The 23,080-nt window shown below is 41.4% G+C and overlaps 1 protein-coding gene and 1 long non-coding RNA gene across 2 annotated transcripts; one reads left to right on the top strand and one right to left on the bottom strand.

Annotated features, from left to right (window-relative positions):
* Positions 1–206: 206 nt before the first annotated feature.
* On the bottom strand, positions 207–21,506 carry LOC100692786 (cholinesterase). Its single transcript, XM_003441619.5, is given in 11 exon segments — positions 207–641; positions 2,622–2,779; positions 2,865–3,074; positions 5,897–6,207; positions 17,318–17,425; positions 17,427–17,505; positions 18,408–18,559; positions 18,627–18,759; positions 18,960–19,188; positions 20,375–20,674; positions 21,349–21,506. Coding segments are annotated over 10 exon segments (1,767 nt in total). The 5' UTR covers positions 20,667–20,674; positions 21,349–21,506; the 3' UTR covers positions 207–546.
* LOC112842153 (uncharacterized) lies at positions 16,009–17,245 on the top strand. The gene is made up of 2 exons (XR_003213838.1): positions 16,009–16,227; positions 16,311–17,245. It is a non-coding gene; the product is annotated as an uncharacterized LOC112842153 (long non-coding RNA).
* Positions 21,507–23,080: the final 1,574 nt, after the last annotated feature.

Here is a 23,080-nt window from a genome sequence, read left to right as displayed (position 1 = left end):
TTCATCCTGTTCACATCGAATGATGAGATTTTCTGCATACAGTTGTTTAAATGTCAAAGTTTTTTCTTCATAACAGTTCAACCCTTTATTAACATCATTGAGTTACTGAGAATTCACTGTCTGAGGGTAAATACAACAGTGCATGCAGACAAAAAAATTATGTATAACTGAAAGAGGAATACATTTTTCATCAAATACAGTGATAATTTCGATTGATGATTATGTTTCTATTGCTTTAGAAAGAGCAACTCTATCTGTAATTGTTAAGCAATTTGAATTAGGCGTGTTACCAAGTGTAATTCAAAGGGAAATCTAGGCCTGACTTTTACCATTCTTTTGTGACTTTGCGTTTACATCCTTGTTCATCTTTTTTTAATATTATTTACAGCGTGTTATACACAGTTGGATTAACAATTAACAATGCTTTACTGGGACTCTGATACAATATATTGGCACAACAGGCACCGACACACACCACATCTCCTTTCTCTCTGGTAAATTTGCATAAATAGCCCAACTTTGTAGGAGACGGGCCTCTTCAGTCCATCAGTAGGTTAAAGTTATAACCAATAAAATGAGCAGGAACAAATAATTACAGCGGAGTATAATCCCACTTGCATTATGACAAGACACCAGTTTATCTGTGGAGAAAAAAGCACAAGAACATCATGATGACGTTATTTGACAAAGAATCTTTCGCCTTTAGTTTACATGTGTGTGTGTACTGTTAGATGTTTCTCTTTGTTTTTGTCCTTTCATTTTTCCAATAAAAAATATTTAATCATCCTGCTATGTGGTGTATGACTACACAGTAAGTTTAATTGTGGAGGTGTATCAGTATTATTCACCCTTGTGTGATCTATGCTCAGAGAAGTGATGACTGACCCTCCTCTCCTCCCACTTAGACCTCAAAACTTAGGTGAAACACAAGGGGAGCAAGACAGAATAAAACTCTCCTCCACAAGCTAAACCCCTTCCTAACAAAACCTGATGTAATGCCTCCTACTACATATAACTACAGTAATGGTTAAAAAAAAATGTACACTCTCTATCTTCTAAGGTTTTACATATTAAGATATAATAAAAATGTATCTAGTCCTTACTGGATGTTAAAATTGGGAAAATAGAAACTGAGAGAAAGAATGTAGTACACATTAGTGACATTATTTAACAAAAACTAAGAGAAAATGCAAAAAAAAAGACTATGAAAAACTAAGAATGACACATTTTTTCAATAGCTTCCAGAACCAACTTTAGAAGCAATAATGTGAGGTGATCATTTTCTACTTGACTTTATCAGCCTCTCACATTGTTGTGGATGAATTTTGGTGCACTCTTCTTTACAGTCTCGCTTCAGTTCATTGGGGTTCGTTTTTTAGAATTAGCAGAGGTGAAAAAAATACAGAATTTTTTACCTAAGCAGAAGTACAATGCAAAGAAAAAAAGTAGCTATTTTCAAGCTTTAACTTTAGCTAGCAGACAAACTGTGCACATTAATAGTTTGTGTGTTTGCTGATATTTGTGAAGCTTATAAAAACTTTTGAAATTACATACCATTTAAAAAAGCATTAAAAAATGTATGCTCTCTCCTCTTCTCTAGTGCTAGCTACAGTGCTCCAATTCATGACATCTGCACCAAAAGTGCAATAAAATCATTCTGACCCGATTTAACCCCCTGAGTATAGTGCTGTAAATAATGGTTAAGTTATATTTTTGGGACTTTTCATGTCTTTATATGTGACAAGCCCTTGTGATAAACACACCAATATAGCTGGCTCGATATTATTATCTCCATTTAAGGTCAAATAAGTGTTGGTCTGCAGGCGAGGGAAGTAAAAACTTTTCTCAAACGTGTTGAACCTAAAGTAAAAATCCAGATATTTCTGAAACAATGTAAAATGTTTTCAGAAAAATGAATATTCAAGTAACGTACCGATATCTGGATATAGTTACAAAGAATTTGTACCTCATCACTTCCCAACTCTAGAAACAAGAGACTTTCTCCTCACAACCTTTCCAAACACACCATACTTATTCAGTCTTTGTTATAGTTATAGTGTCATTAACTTTAACATTTATGCTTCTAGAATCTGAGAATCTACCTAGAATCTACCTGCTAAGTTTTTGGAATTTCTCTGAATTTGCTGAGACATCCAACCCTGGTATGCTTGTCAACTGTCTTTAATGTTTTCCACTGGTTAATAATATCCTTATATCCCACAACAACTGTTTCTTCTAAGAGATGGCTGATGTATTTCCTCAAATCCTCTAGACCAGCCAACTGGCAACATTTCAGCTTTTATACGCGTTCACACTTGGTGGTGACCAGTTAATCAAATGGATCTGATTAGCAACACCTGACTGTAGCTCACCCTCTTTATTCCTACAGAAGCACTTACTTTTTCAGAGACTGCTTCTGCAGTTTGACTTCATTTTTGAAAAGTAAATAATGGCACTGTGTAATGTGTATTTTTTTTTTTTTACTTCATCTGAGGTTATATTTAAGATTCATTTTAAGACCTGCTGAATATAAAGAAAGTATACTTTCATTTAGACTATATATAGAGTGATCTTTATATATGTGTGATGCATGTATGTGTGTGGGTGTTTGTGTATCCAACCTGACATGCTTTGGACTTTTGGGATAAATTTGCTCCAGAGCTGACATTCTTTGGCTCTCATCATTGTCTTTTCTTCTGGATGTTTATAATTCAGTGTGACATACTTCTGCTCTTCAACAGTAAACACGGGCCACTTAGCTCCCTCAAGGCCTGGATTTCTGAAACAGACAATAAATCAGTTCTAAGAATCATCAGGGTCTTCACACTAGTTGAGTGAGTGTCTGACCATCTGGTTATGCTTACCCTGTACGAGCAAAGTTGGCCCAGTGTTTCATAAACTTCTTGGTCATATTAACTTCCTCCTTTGTGTATCCCAGAGATGTATTCAGAGGCATTCCGAATACAAATTCTATCTCATACCCATGTATAGCACCCATCCACTCTGGCCAGGGATTGATTGATGAGTGGTGATCAAATAAATATACGAAAGGCTTACCACCATGTTGAGAGAGCCTGCAAAGTGTAAATAACACAGAGATATTATTATATTACAGTAGGTTAGATCAAGATGGATAAAACATAACAGAAAAATAAATAAAGTGGTTCGTACAAATTTAGGAAACCACACAACAAAAATGCAGAAACATTGTTAGTGTTGTTAATTGTCATATTTATATTGGTTTCCAGTTTTTGACAATTAGTGAGGTGGCATAAACCAGTTCTATTTATCAGTGTTTTGCCAGGATTTGTTTGCAATAATCGCTAGAACATAAGAGTTGAGTCTTGTTCTTGTTCTTAGTCTCTAGATGTTGTGAGAATTGCAGTTTGTTGCAGCAGCTTCTATAGTTAAGTGTGTTTTGCGGTTTTATTCATAGTTTCTTTATATTTGTGGATAATTTTGTCTTTTTTTAAGATTTCAGTTTTTACAAATTATGGACCTTAGTCGTCTTTTTTGTAATTTCATGGTCCCCACTGTCTTTTTTACGTTTGTCATGATGAGGGGTAACTCTGAGTGGAATGGCTTTGTGTTTCTATACACTCAGGACCTGGCACTCTCACACTCAGGACCTGGCACGTTCAAAAACACAACACTGCTGCCTGTAGCCAGACCGGTGATCCTGCAGGAACTCAAAACATGACGTAATGGGTGCCAGGCCAGAGTAAGAATATAATCGAGGAGAAGGAAATATAAATCCTCCTTTCCACCGATCATCATAGGGAATGTGAGGTCTCTGACCAAAAAAGTGGATGACTGGTAAAGCATCAGAGTAATCTTCAGTATCGGGAGTGCCGTGTATTGTGCTTTACAAAGGCACCTGGACCACACCACCACAGTATCCGACTTTTTCATTGTTTGGCTGACAAAGATGCAAAGCTGAGCAATAAGAAGAAAAGATGAAGAGATTGCAGTGTTTGTTAATAAATGGTGATAGAATCCAGGACATGTTATTTTGAAGGAATGTCTCTGCTGCCAGACATTGCACTTTTAGCTTACAGCCCTGCTCATATTATCTACGATGAGAATTCTCCTCCGCTATATTAATACGTGTTTATGTAGCAGCTGATGGGTCAGCAGCATGTGACATCACACACGGGACTTTCACTGACCTAAAGCATAGACCCCCAGAGCCTTTCATCACCATCACTGGCGGTTTCAACCATATCTGTCTAGCCTCCACTCTGCCAACTTTACAGCAGTATCTGGTCCGCAAAACATGGGAAAATAAAACTTTGGATCTTCTGCACGCAAACATGCAAGATGTATACAAAGCCACTGCCCTCGCCAACTATGTAGATCAGACCACAACCAGGTCCTGTTAACACCTCAGTATGTTCCTGCAGTTCTAAGACTTCCTGTTGCCACCAAGTCTGTGAGAAGAAGTCTGGAGTCAGGGAGCCAGTGAGACTACATACTGGGACATGCTGAATGAAAATTAGAGGATCTTCAGGTCTGGGGACAAGGACAAGTTGAGAAACCTACACCATGACCTAAAGGCAGGGCTGAGAAAGTGTAAAGATACCTACAGAGAGAAGCTGGAAACCAAACTCCAGTTGAATAATTTCAAACAATTGTAGAGAGGGATGTAGCTGATCACTGGCCTCAATCAAAGAGATCAACAGCAGCAGGAGGGCAGCATGTATACAGTCAATGAGCTACATGTGTTTTACAACAGGTTGAGTACTGGACCTCTGTTGATCTCTTCACAAAGCACCAATCTAACTACACCACCACAGTGACTTCATCAAGGCAAAGCTGCAGGCCCTGATCGCATCAGTCCCAGGGTCCTGAAGTCTTGTGCTGCCCAGCGGTCTGCCATCCTGCCCTTCAGCCTGCCACATCTATTACAACTGTGGTCTTCTTCTTTTTGTCAGCCATAACCATGTCTGGTTGGCTGGCCAGCAGTCCCAAAGGACCTCGGCCATGGTTTTCTCCACCATGTTTACCGCCATCGGCATTGTCTCCCATCTGTAGATGGGAACTCCTAATCCAAATACAGCACAAATGTTCCTCTATAATATAACATCCACTTGGCTATGCTGGTCACTGTCCCAGTTTGCAGCTTACATCCTGCTACTATGTGGTGGACTGTCTCTGGGGCACCATGGGACAACCTGCAACTTGGGCCCTATTGGCTGTGGTGAATCCAGTACTTAGGTCTTGTTCTTGTGCTGGCATGATTAGAGCCTCTGTGTTGTCCATTAAGCTGGCTTTTTCTAGCCAATGTGGGTGGAACCCTTCATGGACTGTGTGGCGTTTTTGTGTCTTGACATCAGTCTTATCTATCTTCTTCTGTGACCACCTTTTTATTTCATTGTGCTATCTGACCTGGGGCATATGGATTGATACCTTTGATCTTATTCTTATCATTGTGTAAAAGAAAAAGAAATCAGTTTTAATATTACCTTGATTCTCCCCAATATTGATTTTTTTTAAGCACATATGTTGCAAAGTGGAGTGATGGAAAATACATGGAAAGACATTCCTGATATATCCATAACCATTTTTCTTGTGCTTACCAGTCTCAAAACAAATATTCACACACAATCTCACCATTGCAGCACCTTTTTTTCAACATAAACTATTTCTATTTAGGAGGATAAAGTCAACATTTAAATGTATTCATTGCTTTACTACTGTTACTGTAAGATACTACTGTACCATAGTATCTTAAATGAATCTCACCTTGTTTGATTTAGCATGCTACTGTATGTTCTTAAAAAACAACTCAATTCTGTCAATCAATCAAATCAATACAATTCTGAGACTTTAATTAGTCATTTTTGAGTTTATTAACTGTGACTTAAAAATATGATCAATAAGAATTGCTCATTACCTGTGAGCAAAGTCGAGCACTGGACAAATGAACATTTGATCTCCAACAAGACTACATAGAGAGTCACGGTTTTTCATCCTGTTGTCTTCATCCATCCAATCCGTGTAATGGAAAATGGCTGCATCTCTCGTGACATCATTCACAGTATCCATTGCAAGCAGCACGCCTGCCAAGAATTCATTTCTAGTGATGAGACTCTGACCGGTGATATTAAATCCGGGGACTCCATAAACAACAAAATATGTCCCTTCATCCTTATTTAAGCCAAACATCACATCTTTCTTTGCAAAATTACCAGTACTTAGAAGTACCTGCAGAAGGAAGAGAGAAGGTTGTTTAGTGGTTTTTGTGAAGCCAGATGTTTGTTTGTTTGTTTGTCTTGTCAGTTAATTTATTTATGCATTTATACATATATCTCTCTCTCTCTCTCTCTCTCTATATATATATATATATATATATATATATATATATATATGTCCACACGCAGAAGTTGCAGCAAGCTACAGTAACAGCAGAGGGAGATATTTTATTTCACGCCAACTTGAAAATAATCAAGGGAAAGTGTTTAAGTAGACATTATTGTTAAACACAGTTACATATATATACATATTATCCACCCAGCTTAATCATTTCTGATAATTAACAACTCTGGAATGTACTTCATATTATCTCCCCTGCTGGTAATGCAACTTCTGCATGCGTTGCCATTTCACGTTTTGGAGAGGCAAAGCCTGAAATAGACTAGCATGTCTAGTTGTCTAGTACATGCTTTGCTGTGATACTGGGTTGTATACTGTATAATATACGAGGGCATAATAAAAATTATGAGGTCATTTGTAGGTCCCTCTATTAAAGGAGAAGTTTTGTCAGTTTGCTAGTCTGGAGCATTCAAGTATGTGTTGACACAATGCCAGAAAAGATATTAGCCATGATTACAAGGAATCAATTGTTTCTGCCCATCAGTCTGGGAAGGCCATTTCCAAACAATGTGATGTCCATGATTCTTAAGTGATCCAAGATTAGACCACATAATGATCAGAGAAATTATAAAAAGCAAAATAGCTAAAACAGTCCTCAGCTAGCATGTTAAATACTAAAATTCATAACAGTACAACTAGAAAAAGACTTAACAATTATAGTTTGTTAGGAAAGGTTGCCAGGAGAAATTCTCTCTCAAAAATGAACATGACAGCATGGCTTAGGTTGCAAAGTTGCAACTGAAGAAGTCACAAAACTTCTGGAACAATGTCCTTTAGACAGACAGGACCAATGTGGAGATGGGGTTGTGATAGTAGGCTCAAATGTGAAGCAGTCTCCCTAACAGCTTAACCTTAGGCAAAACTGGGTCATGCAACGGGACAATTAACCCAGGCACACCAGCAAATCTACAACAGAATGAAAAAAAAAAAGTCCAGACCTTAAAGTGTTTGTGGTGGGATGTCAAGAGACTTGTACATAAGCAAATGTCCATTAACCTCAATGAACTGAAGCAACATTGTAAAGAAGAGTGGGCCAAAAGTGATGAAGAGTGATGAAGTCGTACATAAAGCAGTTACTGTCATGGTCCCTGTGTCTCCCCGGCCAGCCCAGTGTGGCCACAAGTGTTTGTTGTTTCTCTCTCTCTCTCTCTCCCCTACCTGTCTGCCTGGGCGGAGCTCTGACTGGGCTCCCGCCCTTGGCCCACGCACCTGCAGCTGATCTCAAGTGATTTGCAGTGGATCTCTGGCTCTTCTTAAGGCTGGGGCTCTGAGCTATTCGTCGCTGGAATATTGAGTAACCTCGGTAGTAAGCTCCAGAGTGTTAGTTTCTTGTTGCCTTTTGGCGTTGTTACTTCGTGTGATTAATCGCTTGTTTCCTGTGGACAGGAATCCCTTTCCCTTGGTGCCCTGGGTGTGCTTAGTTGCTGGTGTGCGGTGTTTCTGGATTCCCTCGTGTGTGAAGAGCCCCTTTCCCGGATTCCCCTGTGCCCTGGATCCCCCTTGCCCTCTCACCTGTATATAGTCGCACCTGGTGTCGTGTATCAATAAAAGGAACTGTATTTTAGCTGCCTCGTCTGCGCTTGAGTCCGTCCACCAGCGTGACAGAATATTCCAGCCACCATGGACTCAGCAGATTCAGCTTCCTCCCCATCCTCCTCCGCCCCGGTCACACTGGAAGCAATCTTACAACGCCACGAGCAAATGCTTGCTCGCCTCAGTGAGAACGTCGCTGCTTTAACACTAGCAGCCGCTCAGCGTACTCCATTGCCGGAACCCTCGCCTACCAGCGAACCCGCCCAGGCATCCTCAAGCTCCGCAGTAAGTGTTGCCTCACCGGCTCTAGTCCCGGCTGCGTGTGGGTCTCATCTCCCCACACCTGAACTGTTTTCAGGGGATGTAGGGAAGTGTGCGGGCTTTCTTATGCAGTGCTCACTTCAGTTTCGCCAGCAGCCTCATGCCTTCTCTAATGACGGGAGTAAGATCTCATATTTTGTTCAGCTGCTACGGGATCGTGCGCTGACCTGGGCACAAGCTGTGCTGAGCGCTAGTCCCGAAATTACTTATGATGATTTTTTGTCTCTGTTTCGGAATGTTTTTGATAAGGGCTCCACTGCTGCGGCGGCTGGGCTCTGCCTCATGAATCTGAAGCAAGGTAAGCGGAGCATGGCAGATTTTTCAGTTGACTTTTGGACACTATTGACGCAAGCGGGGTGGGGGCAGGAAGCATTAAAGACGGCACTGCTAAACAATGTGACCGAGGAGATTAAAGATGAACTGATGGTGCGTGACTTACCCTCCTCTTTAGATGCAATCATGTCCCTATGCATCTGCATAGACGATCACCTGCGGGCACGGCGAGGCACGCAACGCCGCTTCGCTCAGCCTCGGCCACCGAGGGACGCCTCACCGGAGCCCGGAGCAGCGCGCGAGCACGGCGAAGTTGAGGAGGGGGAGCAGCCCATGCAACTTGGACGTTCACAGCTCTCACCCGCAGAACGTCAGCGGCGTATGGCCGCCGGTGAGTGTTTATATTGCGGCCGTAAGGGCCATTTTGCCTCTTCATGCCGGGCACGGGCAAAAGGGCGCGCTCGCCAGTAGCGGAGAGAATACTGGTGGGCGATATAACGATTAAAAGTTCTCTCCCCCGGCTTATGTTACCTGCAAGACTCTCCGTTAAGAACGTCACCCACTCTCTTCAAGCACTAGTGGATTCAGGTGCGGAGCAGAGTTTCATTGACGCAGCTCTGGCGAAGAAGCTAAACATCACACTCCATGCCTTACCCGATCCACTTGCTGTCACAGCCTTATCTGGGCAACGCTTGTCGGACATAACCCAAATCACCGAACCCCTGTCTCTTACTCTCTCGGGTAACCACTCAGAGCGCATCGAGCTTTTCGTGTTTCAAGCGCCGCGCACCCCCCTTGCGTTGGGTTATCCATGGCTGTTCCAACACAATCCACACATTGATTGGAGGAAAGAGAGAGTAACCGGGTGGAGCATTGACTGCCACATGAACTGTCTCCAAGCTGCACCTGCTCCACCCACGTCTCAAGGTTCTGACCAGCCGGTCAAGCCTCCAGATTTGACCTCGGTCCCGCGTGTTTATCATGATTTGGCTGAAGTGTTTAGTAAAGACAGGGCACGTTCACTTCCCCCCCACAGACCATATGACTGCACGATTGATCTCCTCCCTGGGGCTCCGCTTCCATCTGGTCGTTTGTACAGCATTTCTCAGCCAGAGAGGGAGTCTATGGAGAAATACATTACTGACTCTCTCGCTGCGGGCATCATTCGGCCGTCGTCCTCCCCAGTGGGAGCGGGGTTTTTCTTTGTTGCTAAGAAGGACAAGACCCTTCGCCCCTGCATCGACTATCGCGGGCTTAACAAGATCACTGTTCGTAACAAGTATCCTCTGCCCCTTCTTTCTTCTGCTTTTGAGTTACTTCAGGGCGCCACGATCTTCAGTAAGTTGGACTTGCGCAATGCCTACCATCTAGTGAGAATACGTGAAGGGGATGAGTGGAAAACGGCCTTCAATACTCACCTGGGCCATTTCGAGTACCTTCCCAGATAGCAAGGAAACATTGAAACAATGTTGAGTCAATATCAGGCGACGTCATTGAAGCAACGTTGAAGTGTGACGTTGACCCAACATCACTCTTGCACCCATTTTTAACGTTGAAACAACGTCAGGTTTTGATGTTGAATCAATGTTGAAACCTGACATTGATTCGACGTTATATTTTCTTAACGCTGTTGACATTGAAACAATGTCAGATTCTGATATTGAAACACTGTTGAGCTATGGTATTGATTTTCCACCTCTTTCGTACAGTTGCTTTTTATTGAAAAAAAACCCCCAAAAACAAAAAAGGTCAATAGACATGTATCATTTGCAAAATACTTTATTAAAAGACAAAGTTTCCTATTTACATTTCTATGTTTCACGTCACTTTTTATTATTTACTCCGGGATGGGGATGGATGATGTGCGTCCTGCGCGCCACCCGTACGATCTGGAGCATATCTGAGCCATTTCTGGACTGCTTGAGCAAAGACCAACTCAGACATAGAGTTCGCCCCTACCTGCTGCGCCAGGCCATCTAGGACAAAAATAGACACACACAAAAAACAAAGACAAAAAAAAGGGAATTAGAGCACATGAATAAGCTCTTGTTAACTGTCTTCAGCAGGGAGAAAGTATGTAAACTCCTAGGCTGATAAACATGAAAATCACCAGGCGGAAATCAGCAAACTGCCGCATTTGATTCCCAAAGAGCTATAAGCTGAAAATGTGATGTGTCTTAGCTTGGTGTGCCGTGTATCCTTTAAAAAAAAAGAAAATTGAAAAAAGAAAACATGGGGTCCTCGGGCTGTACAAAGTGTACAACCCGAGGACAAAACAAGCCGAAGACCAAAGACTCCATCTCCAGATTAACCGGACATGAAAGTCTTGTTATTAAGAAAGACAAAGTAATATAGCAAAAAACAGACATAGGAAATGTGAAACGCACCCAGCACATCAATTGATCCCTTTATTGTTCACTTTAGGCTCATAAAACTACAATAAATGTTAAAACTTACCAAATATGCATCTGCACAGCGCTGTCTCTTTAAATGCCCTTTTTTGCTTTGTCTGGTCCTTGGTTTTTTTTCCCCTGCCCAGTTGAGTACAGAGGCCAGCTCCTTTGTAATGGCATAAACCATTACACGGCGGACTCGCACCTCCAGTGTGGTCCAGCAGCACCAATCAACGCAAAGCGTCTCACCTATAGACACATTTTATGAGATGGAATTAGCGTGTCTCATGTCTTAAATGTGTATGCAAGTGCTTGTGTGTTTACTTCATGTAATTGATGATAGAAACATGTCATTTAGTTTTCCCTAAAGCCTGATTTTCAAGTCATACAAAGAATAAACCAAAGTATTGGCAGTACAATGTATTTCTATTCCCTTTTGTTGGATATTCATTTGTTAGTTCTTGTAACTGCTAAAAGTGTTTACTAGTTTTTGCCTGTCACATATATTTGTTATACCATCTAAACTGTGAAATTCCAAGATTTTCAAACTTGCCTTGTAATAGTGGCCTCACAGAGTCTCTGGAATCTACAGAAGAAAAAAAAAAATCACAACAAGATGACATTCAGGAGTATAAATTGTTTTTTTTGTTTTTTTTTAGATAAGAGTACATTGTGATGCAGCTTTAAAGCTTTTTTAAAAGCATACCATCTATAGGGAAGACATCAGACTCTGCATGCTGGCGAGATCGCAAAGCTGTGTCGGTTTGTGCCGGAGTGGCGAAAGGTGCCGGAAGCTGGGTGTGGCATTATGATGGTTGCTATCAGTGGGCTGGGGGGCAGACTGCGGAGTGATGAGGGCTGTTTAGAAAAAGATAATTTTTTTAAGTATTTAAGAATACAGACAACTTGTCAAAAAAGTTTCCTCGTGTCAGACACAGATATGTACACAGACACTAGACAGTATTTTATTACCTGGTATTTTCACTCGAGGGGCCTGGGGAAACCGTTTTTTTGTAGGCTGCTCATCCTCTGAGTCCGTATATGTGTACAGGGGATTTGGTCTAAAGAAAAGAAATTAAAAACGGTCTTAAGTAATTGTAAATATGCTTTTGGCATATTGTTTCCTAAAGTTAGTCTGATTTCTAACAACACACACAGGAAACAGAGACGTGCAAGAAGGTACAGTATACAATGAATTTTTGAAGTGCACAAGTGTACACGGCTTTGCATTTTTAAAAAGTTTACAAACTTCCACTTTTTGGACTATATTATGTGGTGATATTGCAGTATGCAAGCACCACAGATATGTATAAAAGACAAGATCATAAATTCTTCACAATCAAAGATATGTTTGTGAATAAAAGGGTTTTACTTGTGCTTTCTTTTAAGACTGGTCTGGGTTTCTTCTTCGGACTGAAGGTCAGACGTATCACAGCGTTCACGTGGATATCTCTGAAGACTGCGTTCTGCTTCGTGAAATGTGCCTGGAAATACAAACACAATGTACGGCCAGACATACATTACGTGTGGACAAAAGGTGCAAACGCATAGAAAAATCAGCGGTTTCAAAAATACGCTGGTACGTGTGGACGTAGCCTTATTCATTATTCAAGGCACAAACGGAAAGTCATGTACGCGTGCAACGTAAAGTTAGGTGAGCTGCAACGTACAGTCACGTGGGCATTCAAACTGAGTCTAAAGTTTTCGTGTGCGAATTGAAGCGAGTGCTCTCCAGTCATCAAAAGTAACAAAGTCATTGAACACGTTTATACAGTTAACTTTACGTTTATCAATCATATATCACAGATTTAGAATTTTTTGTAGTACTAAGCAACTACAGAGCGAAAGTCTGGGTCAAGCGCCGAGGCGACGGCAAGAACAAAGGAAACCTCGAAGCATTAAAGCTAGCTTTGTAAGGGAATATAATGAAGAAATTATGAAACGAAAATGTTTTCTTTGTTGATATACTTTGTTCGCAGTGCAGTTTATTTGTTGCCGGATTGTAAGAAGTAGACACAATTTCCGGCTCGTAAATAACAGTAAAAAACTCGTTAATGTACAACATTAACAAGTTTTTTACTGTTATTCAAATGCAAACATGGAAATAACGAGTAGAAAAAAAAAAATCATTCATTCTTACCTTATACTAATCGTGGTGCAGGCCAGTGCAGTGCATGACCTGATGCCTTCTCCGGTCAATTCCGCTGAGAGTAAATCAAATGTCCCGCTCCACTGTAGAAGACAATGAATACCTGGGGGGATGTACCAATGTGAGAGGGGTGCTGCGGAATAGTCCAAGTGATCGCTGCTTTAATTTCGGTCAACTATACATAAATTGCACGTAGACACGATTTTTTAAAGCTGGTGAACTAGACCAAGTCATTGATAACAAATGAACAATAAATCTACTTTCTCTGGTACTTTATACCCGATCAGTTGCAATGCAATTTAATGCTCAACTACAAATCGATGGTTTTTGATGGTGACCGGAGCCGAATGATCGTCAACTATAAATAGACGTTTTCTCGACGTTGTTGTTGTCACCTGGTCGACTATAAATAGATCAAATATCAATGACAAAAAAACAACGGTGAATCAACATCGTTACAACGTCCCTATAGTAAGACCGTCGGTTTACCACAGTATTTCAATGTTGTTACAACATTGGCATTTCAACCCCGACCATATACGACTGTTCGGATGAAAAATCAACATAGATTCAATGTCGTCTTGCTATCTGGGTTGTGATGCCGTTCGGCCTGACCAACGCCCCGGCCGTGTTCCAGGCTCTTGTTAATGATGTTCTCAGAGACTTTATTAACCGATGTGCTTTTGTCTACTTAGATGACATTCTCATCTTCTCCAAATCTAGAGCGGAACATGAGGTCCATGTCCGGCAGATCCTGCAGCACCTACTGGAAAATAGGCTTTTTGTTAAGGGGGAGAAATGTGAATTCCATATGGATTCGGTGGCGTTTCTGGGCTACATCATCGCCAGGGGAGATTTGAAACCTGACCCGGCAAAAGTTCAAGCAGTGTTGGACTGGCCCAAACCACCCGATCGCCGGCAGCTTCAGCGCTTTCTGGGGTTTGCTAACTTCTACAGACGTTTCATTAGAGATTTCAGTAAAACTGCTCTGCCTCTCACTAGATTGACGTCACCTAAGGTGTCATTCCAATGGGACCAGCCAGCTCAGGAAGCCTTCACCCATCTCAAGCAACAGTTCGCCACCGCTCCAATCCTTCGCCAGCCAGACCTCGCCCAGCAGTTCGTCGTGGAGGTGGATGCATCAGAGTCTGGAGTAGGGGCCGTGCTCTCTCAACGATTCGAGGGTAAGCTCCACCCTTGTGCCTTTTTTTCTCATCGTCTTTCCCCAGCCGAGAAGAATTATGACATCGGAGATCGCGAACTGCTGGCCATAAAGCTCGCTCTGGAGGAGTGGAGACACTGGCTGGAGGGGGCCGCACAGCAGTTTATCGTTTGGACTGATCATAAAAACCTAGAATACATCCGCTCTGCAAAACGGCTCAACTCACGGCAGGCTAGGTGGGCTTTGTTTTTCACCCGGTTTGATTTCACCATCACCTACAGGCCAGGCTCCCGAAACGTTAAGCCAGATGCTCTTTCCCGGCAATTCGCCCCAGTCGGAGAAGAGTCCGACCCTGGACCTGTTCTGCCTGCTTCCTGTATTATTGGAGCCGTTACGTGGGAGATTGAAGAGCTCGTCCGGGAGGCACAAGAAACAGATCCTGATCCTGGCACGGGCCCCCCCGACCGACTCTTCGTCCCGGCGGCTGTCCGGTCCCGAGTGCTCCAGTGGGCTCACACGGCCCGTTTTTCCTGCCATCCAGGAGTTAACCGCACCACTGCATTCCTGCGCAGGTATTTCTGGTGGCCCACCCTCATTAAAGACTCACGGGAGTATGTAACCGCCTGCACCACTTGTGCTCAAAATAAGCACTCCAACCGACACCCGTCTGGACGTCTGCAGCCGCTCTCCACACCCAGCCGACCCTGGTCCCACATCTCTCTAGATTTCGTCACGGGTCTGCCGCCATCTGCAGGTAACACTACAATATTGACCATTGTTGACCGTTTCTCCAAAGCTGCCCATTTCGTTGCGCTCCCTAAGCTTCCTACAGCCTTGGAGACTGCCCAACTCCTCACCACACATGTTTTTCGGCTCCATGGCATCCCTGAGGACATTGTCTCGGACCGGGGCCCTCAGTTCGCGTCGCGGGTATGGAAGGAGTTCTGTTCTGCCCTAGGGGCCAAAGTCAGCCTCTCCTCTGGCTTCCACCCACAAAGCAACGGCCAAACCGAGCGCATTAACCAAGAATTGGAGGCCGCCCTCCGCTGTGTCGCCTCTCATAACCAGACCGTCTGGAGCGAACACCTGCCATGGATCGAGTATGCTCACAACAGTCACACGTCCTCTGCTACTGGTGTGTCACCCTTCGAAGCGTCTCTGGGATACCAACCACCCTTGTTTCCCATGGTTGAAGGTGAGCATACTGTTCCATCTGTCCAACATCACCTCCGCAGGTGTCGGAGGGCCTGGCGGGCCACTCGGGCGGCTTTACTCCGGACGAAGGAACGTAATAAAGCGCTCGCGGATCGCCACCGGACAGCCGCCCCTGAATATGTGGTGGGGCAGAAGGTATGGCTCTCCACTCGATTCGTGCCCTTACGTGCCGAATCTAAGAAACTGTCCCCCAACTTCATCGGCCCGTTTGCAATCAGTGCTATAGTCAACCCTGCGTCCGTCCGATTGACACTGCCACGCAATATGCGTATTCATGACGTATTCCATGTCTCTCAGGTCAAGCCAGTGGTCTCCAGCCCGTTGTGCCCTCCTTCCAGGTCCCCGCCGCCCCCCCGGCTTGTGGATGGCCAGCTGGTTTACACCGTCTCGCGCATCATGGACTCCCGACGCCGGGGTCGGGGGTTTCAGTACCTGGTTGACTGGGAGGGCTACGGGCTAGAGGAACGTTCCTGGGTGCCCCGGTCGGCTGTCGTGGATAAGGGTATGCTCCGGGAATTCCACCGCCTGCACCCAGGTAAGCCTGGTGGGTCGCCGGGAGGCTCCCGTTGAGGGGGGGTACTGTCATGGTCCCTGTGTCTCCCCGGCCAGCCCAGTGTGGCCACAAGTGTTTGTTGTTTCTCTCTCTCTCTCTCTCCCCTACCTGTCTGCCTGGGCGGAGCTCTGACTGGGCTCCCGCCCTTGGCCCACGCACCTGCAGCTGATCTCGAGTGATTTGCAGTGGATCTCTGGCTCTTCTTAAGGCTGGGGCTCTGAGCTATTCGTCGCTGGAATATTGAGTAACCTCGGTAGTAAGCTCCAGAGTGTTAGTTTCTTGTTGCCTTTTGGCGTTGTTACTTCATGTGATTAATCGCTTGTTTCCTGTGGACAGGAATCCCTTTCCCTTGGTGCCCTGGGTGTGCTTAGTTGCTGGTGTGCGGTGTTTCTGGATTCCCTCGTGTGTGAAGAGCCCCTTTCCCGGATTCCCCTGTGCCCTGGATCCCCCTTGCCCTCTCACCTGTATATAGTCGCACCTGGTGTCGTGTATCAATAAAAGGAACTGTATTTTAGCTGCCTCGTCTGCGCTTGAGTCCGTCCACCAGCGTGACAGTTACATTTAACTTGCTTTTTAATAACTAAAAAATCACTCGGTGCAAGATGCCATGTACTGTAGTTTATCTAAGGTTGTATTTTATTTATTTTAAAATCTGGTAAGAACCAGATAATTGTGATTTTTTTTTCATGTAGAACCTTAAAATTAAAAAGGGTATACTTCCCTTTGATAGTATAAACAAAAATTTTGGTTGCATCCAACTTTTTCCTTAAACCAGTGTTTCCCAACCTTTTGGAGCAACGGCACATATTTCACATTATGAAAATCACACGGCACACCACCAAACAAAAATGTCACAGAAAGCATATTGATATTTTTTCCCCGCGCACTAGATATAGGAGAACTGGCTCATCTGGATCGGAATTTTTTTCAGGATCCAGGTCAGATTGACTACTTTTTCTTTTCAAATATTTATCTATTGCTATTATGTGCTGCGTTGTCTCACTCACGGCATGACTATTATGTCATTTATTCTTCGTCTTCTACTATTTTACTGTCAGTTGGCAACCAATTTAATTACAGCAGACAGTTGTATTGCCCTCTATTTGAAGAGAATGTAATTGTTCTGCCCGTTACTCAGGTGGAACCAGATCATCATCCACGGCACACCTGATCATTTCTCACAGCAAACCCATGTGCCGTGGCACAGTGGTTGGGAAACACTGCCTTAAACCCATCATAACTGAACTTATTTTAAGTATAAATTACACTTATTGGAGATGCTTGATGTAGCGAAAAAATATTTCTTAAAGAAAGTCAACCAAATGCCAAATATGGGTACTCACGTCAACTGCATCTGGTAAGAAGTTCCCATCAACATGAGGCGTAAAGGGAAGACTTAATAGTGATGGTTGAGTGAGAACCTCAAATTGCTTGGTTGAGATTTTTTTGAGGATCAGCCTGCTGCAGACAAGCTTCTAGAGGAGCTGCAGGAGATGAGGGACAATCCAACAGTTTTGCTAGCATAAGAGACCTAAATATTGAAAGAGAAAAAAAAAATAAGGGAGAACTCATAGAACCAAACTTTTATATCTGGCTTTAATTATGTAGATCAATGCAATATGATCTCATAGACAGTATGAACGACAAATGTAGATTTTGGAACTGAATATTGAAGTCAAAAATCATGTTTTTTTTGTAGTAGATAAATATATATAACTGAATGAAAATATATATACACACACATTATTATTTGTTTATTTTTACTGTGATCAAAGCCTTTTTTGACAAAAATTAATATATGTTTTTATCTATTACAAAGCCACAGTGTTCTTGTTAGTCTGTTAATCTGATTGCTAAGAATTGTTAAAACTAAACGTGTCTGTATACAGACAGACTACTGTGTGTAAGTATCTTCAAATTTGGCAGATCCTTGTAAACTTAGCTGCAGCCTGGGACAACAGCCAAGCCCTCACTCTAGTAGGATATTTTTAACTGTGTGGGATCACCACAGCCATTGACCCGAAGCACAAAACTAAACACCTCGATACCTGGTTAGTATAAAACTGCAATGAAAAACACCACTGGTGTGCTAGCCAACACTTCAAAATTAGCTATAGCCACTGCTTTGTATTCTTTTTACACTAAACTCTGGAGGGTAGTATCAGTAATAATATCAGAATATCCAGATGTATTAATATTTGTAAGTAATATCAGTTTCAGTATTGGTATTGATAAAATTCTAACGATACCTATATGGACAGAGGATGAGTGAAAATGTCGACCTACTGTTGGAGCTAAAGGCAAAGTCATCAGGTTTCAGCCTCTCGGAATCTTCAGACTTTTTAATACACTTGGCATTTTGTCAGTCTAGATACAAGGGTTAAGTCAACCAAGTTGGCTCAAGGCAAAGATGGTAAAAAAAATGTACACTACCTGTCCCAGGCCTCAGTCTGACTAATTGTGGCCCAGTATGCATTGGGAGAGCCACTCTGCATCACAGCCCTTTGAAAAAGATCCTGGCTGCCCGGCGAGAGCAGCTGGAAGCCAACAGATGCAGATCCAGCACTTTCTCCGAACAGAGTAACCTGGAAACAATGCCAAATTAAAATTGTTTCAACATGTGAAAAACTTTTCTAGAATTAAGGAATTTACCTTAGAAGGATCACCACCAAAAGCTGCAATATTATTTGCAACCCATTTAAGAGCCAAGCGCTGGTCCAAAAGGCCTGCATTACCCGGGATATTTGTGTTGTCGGGAAGAGACAGGAAACCAAATGCTCCCAATCTGTTATTGATGACCACAACAATAAGGCATACTGACAATGTATGACCGAAGCTAAATCACAATATCGCTTACTCTTATTATTCTAAAAAGAATATCAACCAGATTTGTCATACTCAATTTTATTTTCTTGTATAAGTGTAGAGTTTCTAGTTACATATAATAACTATATTTAAATACTATTAGTATTTATTACGTCTTACCTGTAATTCATTGATACCACAACAACACTTTCAGATTTACTCAGGAAACGGCCATCGTAAATGTCCAATGATGATGTTCCTGAGATGAACGCACCACCATGAATCCAGACAAAGACAGGGGCAAGTGGTGCAGGCTGCGTTTTGTTGAAACGTGGCGACCAGACATTTAGGTACAGACAGTCCTCACTCAGAGGAGTGTTTGGGTTCCACATTTCTATACCTTTGAACCCTGGAAAGAATTTTGTTAGATAACAACAGTAGTATAATTATATAATTTTAAAGAGCCTGATGGGGACAACATTACTGCAATCTACAAGTCCAAATGAATTTATTCATCGGTCCATTTCATTTTATTAGCTTGAAGAAAAATTAACCTGAATTTATCATTAATGTACTGTGTACAGTTGTATGGTTGTTTTTACCTAGAATGAGAATCACTGACAACAACCTTATAACAGTGAGTTAGGTTCATTTCTATCTCTGATGTCATATCTAAATGAAGTGAGTGTGCTTATTACATCAACATATGTCTGGTGTCCGTTGCAGTAGTCCAACAATCTGCGACAGGTGGCTGCATCTATAAATACAGCCAGCCCAATCACAGTAATTCTCTTGAGTGAGGGTAAAGGCTTTTGAAAAATTTGACTTGTGTATTTGTGTTAAGGAATATATGAAAGTGTAATGTGTAAGAGACACATTCTTTATCAGTCTAGAAAACAATAATACAAAAAAAATTTCTTAACATTTATGGTTCATGTTCAAGATTTACTTTTGCAATTCAAAAAAGTGTTTAGTTGGGAAAGGGAAGGCATACACTATGGATGAGATCATGTTTCCTAACTGCCACTCCCCACTAAAACACTACTCTGAAATGAATACAGTGCAAAAAAACTCTGCATCACAAAACTGTCCGAGAGCAAAATGCTGCCCTTTATAAGCTAGCATTTAGGTAAAATAAAATGGTTTTTAAAAAACAATCTTAAGTGGATTGCAATCCTAACTCTCTCTCTCTACATGCATTTTTCACCACATGACAAAAAAAATGAAGATTACTTATCAGTCAAACAAGTGATGAATTAGTGCTATTGGGTATGATAAATATTCTTCCTTTGATTTACCCTCAAATGCAGGTTTTATTTTGAAATAAATTATAAAATAATATTACTCATTTCTTTATAGTAATGTAACTCTTTTCTCTCGTTATTATTTAGATAAAACAAGTGTACATAACGTATAAATAACAATAATGTGAAATATGTTGAAAATATTTATTTAAAACTATGTTTGGATTTTGTTTAATCCTTTGAATATTTCATATTATGTAGTGACTATATGTATGTAAGTGTACAGATATGCACTGTCCATTATACAGTCTGTGCATGCATTGTGCCCAGTTGTGTTAACATGAGTCCTACCAGGAAAGGCTAGATCAGGCATTTGGTAGCAGGAATTTGGAAATTTGGTAGCATCCTTCACACCATCCCATTTCTCTACTGGCTCTGGCACTCGGAATCTTAATTTCCCAACAGGTGGTTTTCCATAGGGAATTCCAAGAAAGGCTCTAACATCCGAACCCAGCACAGAAAGCAGTTTCCCTTGAATTTTCCCATCGCTAGTACTGATCACAAGGTCATCTTGAGTGCCAAGTGATAATGTCAGAAAATTAAGCAATATAACAAGAAGTACAGACTTTGTGTTTGCAGCCATGGAAAATTCTGAGGATAGAAAAATAAAGGCATATTACATTCAAGTATTTCACATAATACAAACAAATGCTAATACAAAAACAATATGACCCTAACTTTAACTTTAACTTTTAGGTTTAGCTTTTTAGGTGCAATAAGCATTGTAGTATAAGTAAGACTCTGTGGACAATAAGATAAAAAAAAAAACCAAACATATGCAGATAAACACAAGAGCATTCGGGATACTATTGAAAGTCAATCAAGCATGCCTCTGTTAACTAAAATAGCTTGTCTTCAGGTCATAGAAAGTTTAGGGTGGGTCGATGTGCGTGGATATATTGCAGAGAGACCGTGTGTGTGTCTGTGTGTGTGTATGTGAAAGAGAGAGAAAGAGGGAGAGCGAGAGAGAGGATCATTCCCGCTATCAGAGTGTCACTTTAAAAGCGTCTTTAATCCTCGGATATTCACAAATACTGAAGCTGTTGGCGAATATAAAAACGGCAAGTAACTGCACGCGCGCAGATCATGTGTGAAGCCGCCTTACTTTGAAAAGGCACAGACTAAGCGAGGTTAGAGTGAAAATCGCGCACAGCTGGTTCGATGCGCGCAATGGGGACACAAGCGCTCATGCAGAGATTATTATAAATGACTGCAAGAATTAAATCCGCCAGTGCCAGTTTATAAAAGCTTTAGTGATGTCTTACCTTATCAGCTAGCAGTTTGTGTCTGTCTGGAGTGAGTGAGGAGGGCACAGCACTGATGGGATGAAAACATGGACAACTTCTGTCCAGTGTTCCCTGGGCCGGCCCAGTGCACCACCCACCTACTACTACTGCTGCTGTAGATACGCTTATGATTACTTTTATATAATACAACACAGTAATACCTGTCCCGGAATACAATTAATAATGGTAACAGCCAAAAACATTGCCACCCATAATCATAATATGAATGATAATAAAGACTGAGTAAAGAGCCAAATTTTGTGAATAAAGTCTGCAGTTTTATTAAAGTGAGTTTAAAAAAATAAACATTTTGAACTGAAGAGGAAACTGAATGTTTGATTTCCAGTATTATGATAAATGATTGTAACAGATTGTGAATGCTGGTGTGATATTAATGTATAAAATGCACTCTTGCTATAGCATTGTTCTCTTGAGACAGAAGTGAAAATAAGTAAATAAATAAATATTATTTTTTATTTATTTATTTATTATTTACAACAATTTATTTACACACACACGTATATATATATATATATATATATATATATATATATATATATATATATATGTATATATGTGTGTGTGTGTGTGTCATTATGAGAGAAACAGCCCCTATATATATATATATATATATAAAAATGACACAACCCTTTATTTACATCACAATCAGAATCTTTTTATTGTCATTAAACATAAGATGTTCAAAAAAAATTAGAAGCAACTCCCTACTAGGAGCATTTAGAATAAATAGCAAAAAACAAATAAATAGCTAGAAAACAAACCCAAATAAAATGTAACTGACAAATATACAAAACTAAACGTTGGTTTATAATGTAAGGTTGCTCTGAAACACTGTCTTTCTCAAGGTTAATACAGTAATGCATGCAGAAAATGGATCTAAGAAACCGTAAATAAGAAAATTAATGCATAATTAAACCTGGAATACATTTTTGTGTTAAATAAACTCTTGGATGTATTGAATGCACTAAAAATGAAATTAAGCCATTTTCTTTTATGACTGTTATGTTACTATTGCTTTAAAAAACAAGAAAACAAATATATCTGTAATTGTTAACAAACCTATGGTGCCAAGCATAACCCAGAGGGAAATCCAGCCCTGATAATTATCATTCTGGACACAGATTTTTTTTATTTTATTTTATTTTTTTAATGAACTCCATGGAAACTTAATTTGATCATTCTATGTAGTCACGCAGAGCCTCCTTAATTCTCATTATACCACTTCCTGTGTCTGTTCCTTGTTTATTTCTCACACTGCTGTCTGCTTATTCTCTCTGTCATTTCATTTTTTTGGGGGGGGGGCATCTTTGCTTTTCTTTCCCACTCCCGTGGTCAAAGCTAGAGAGAAATGTAAACCCCTTTGGAATTTTTAATAGTGTGTGGTTTGAGCACATGTTTGTGTACGCCCCCTGTGTACGTGTGTGTGTGTGTGTGCATGGTTTCATGTTATTTATAGCATGTTATGTGCAGTTGGATTAACAATAAACAAAGGCTTACTGGGACTCTGATGCAATGTCTTGGCACAACAGACTGAGGCACAGACACAGGCCGCATCTGTGTATGTCAACCTGATTAATAATGCGTTCCCTATCATGGTGCATACTGAAGATTGAAGTTAATTTTAGGCATGGAAACATTCAACCCTATACCCTAGGCAAGGATTTGTTTCCTTTTTCTGTCTCTCCATCAG

The sequence above is a fragment of the Oreochromis niloticus genome, linkage group LG14, assembly GCF_001858045.2.
Source record: "Oreochromis niloticus isolate F11D_XX linkage group LG14, O_niloticus_UMD_NMBU, whole genome shotgun sequence".
Taxonomy (NCBI): domain Eukaryota; kingdom Metazoa; phylum Chordata; class Actinopteri; order Cichliformes; family Cichlidae; genus Oreochromis; species Oreochromis niloticus.
This window is presented reverse-complemented; position numbering and strand designations above follow the sequence as displayed.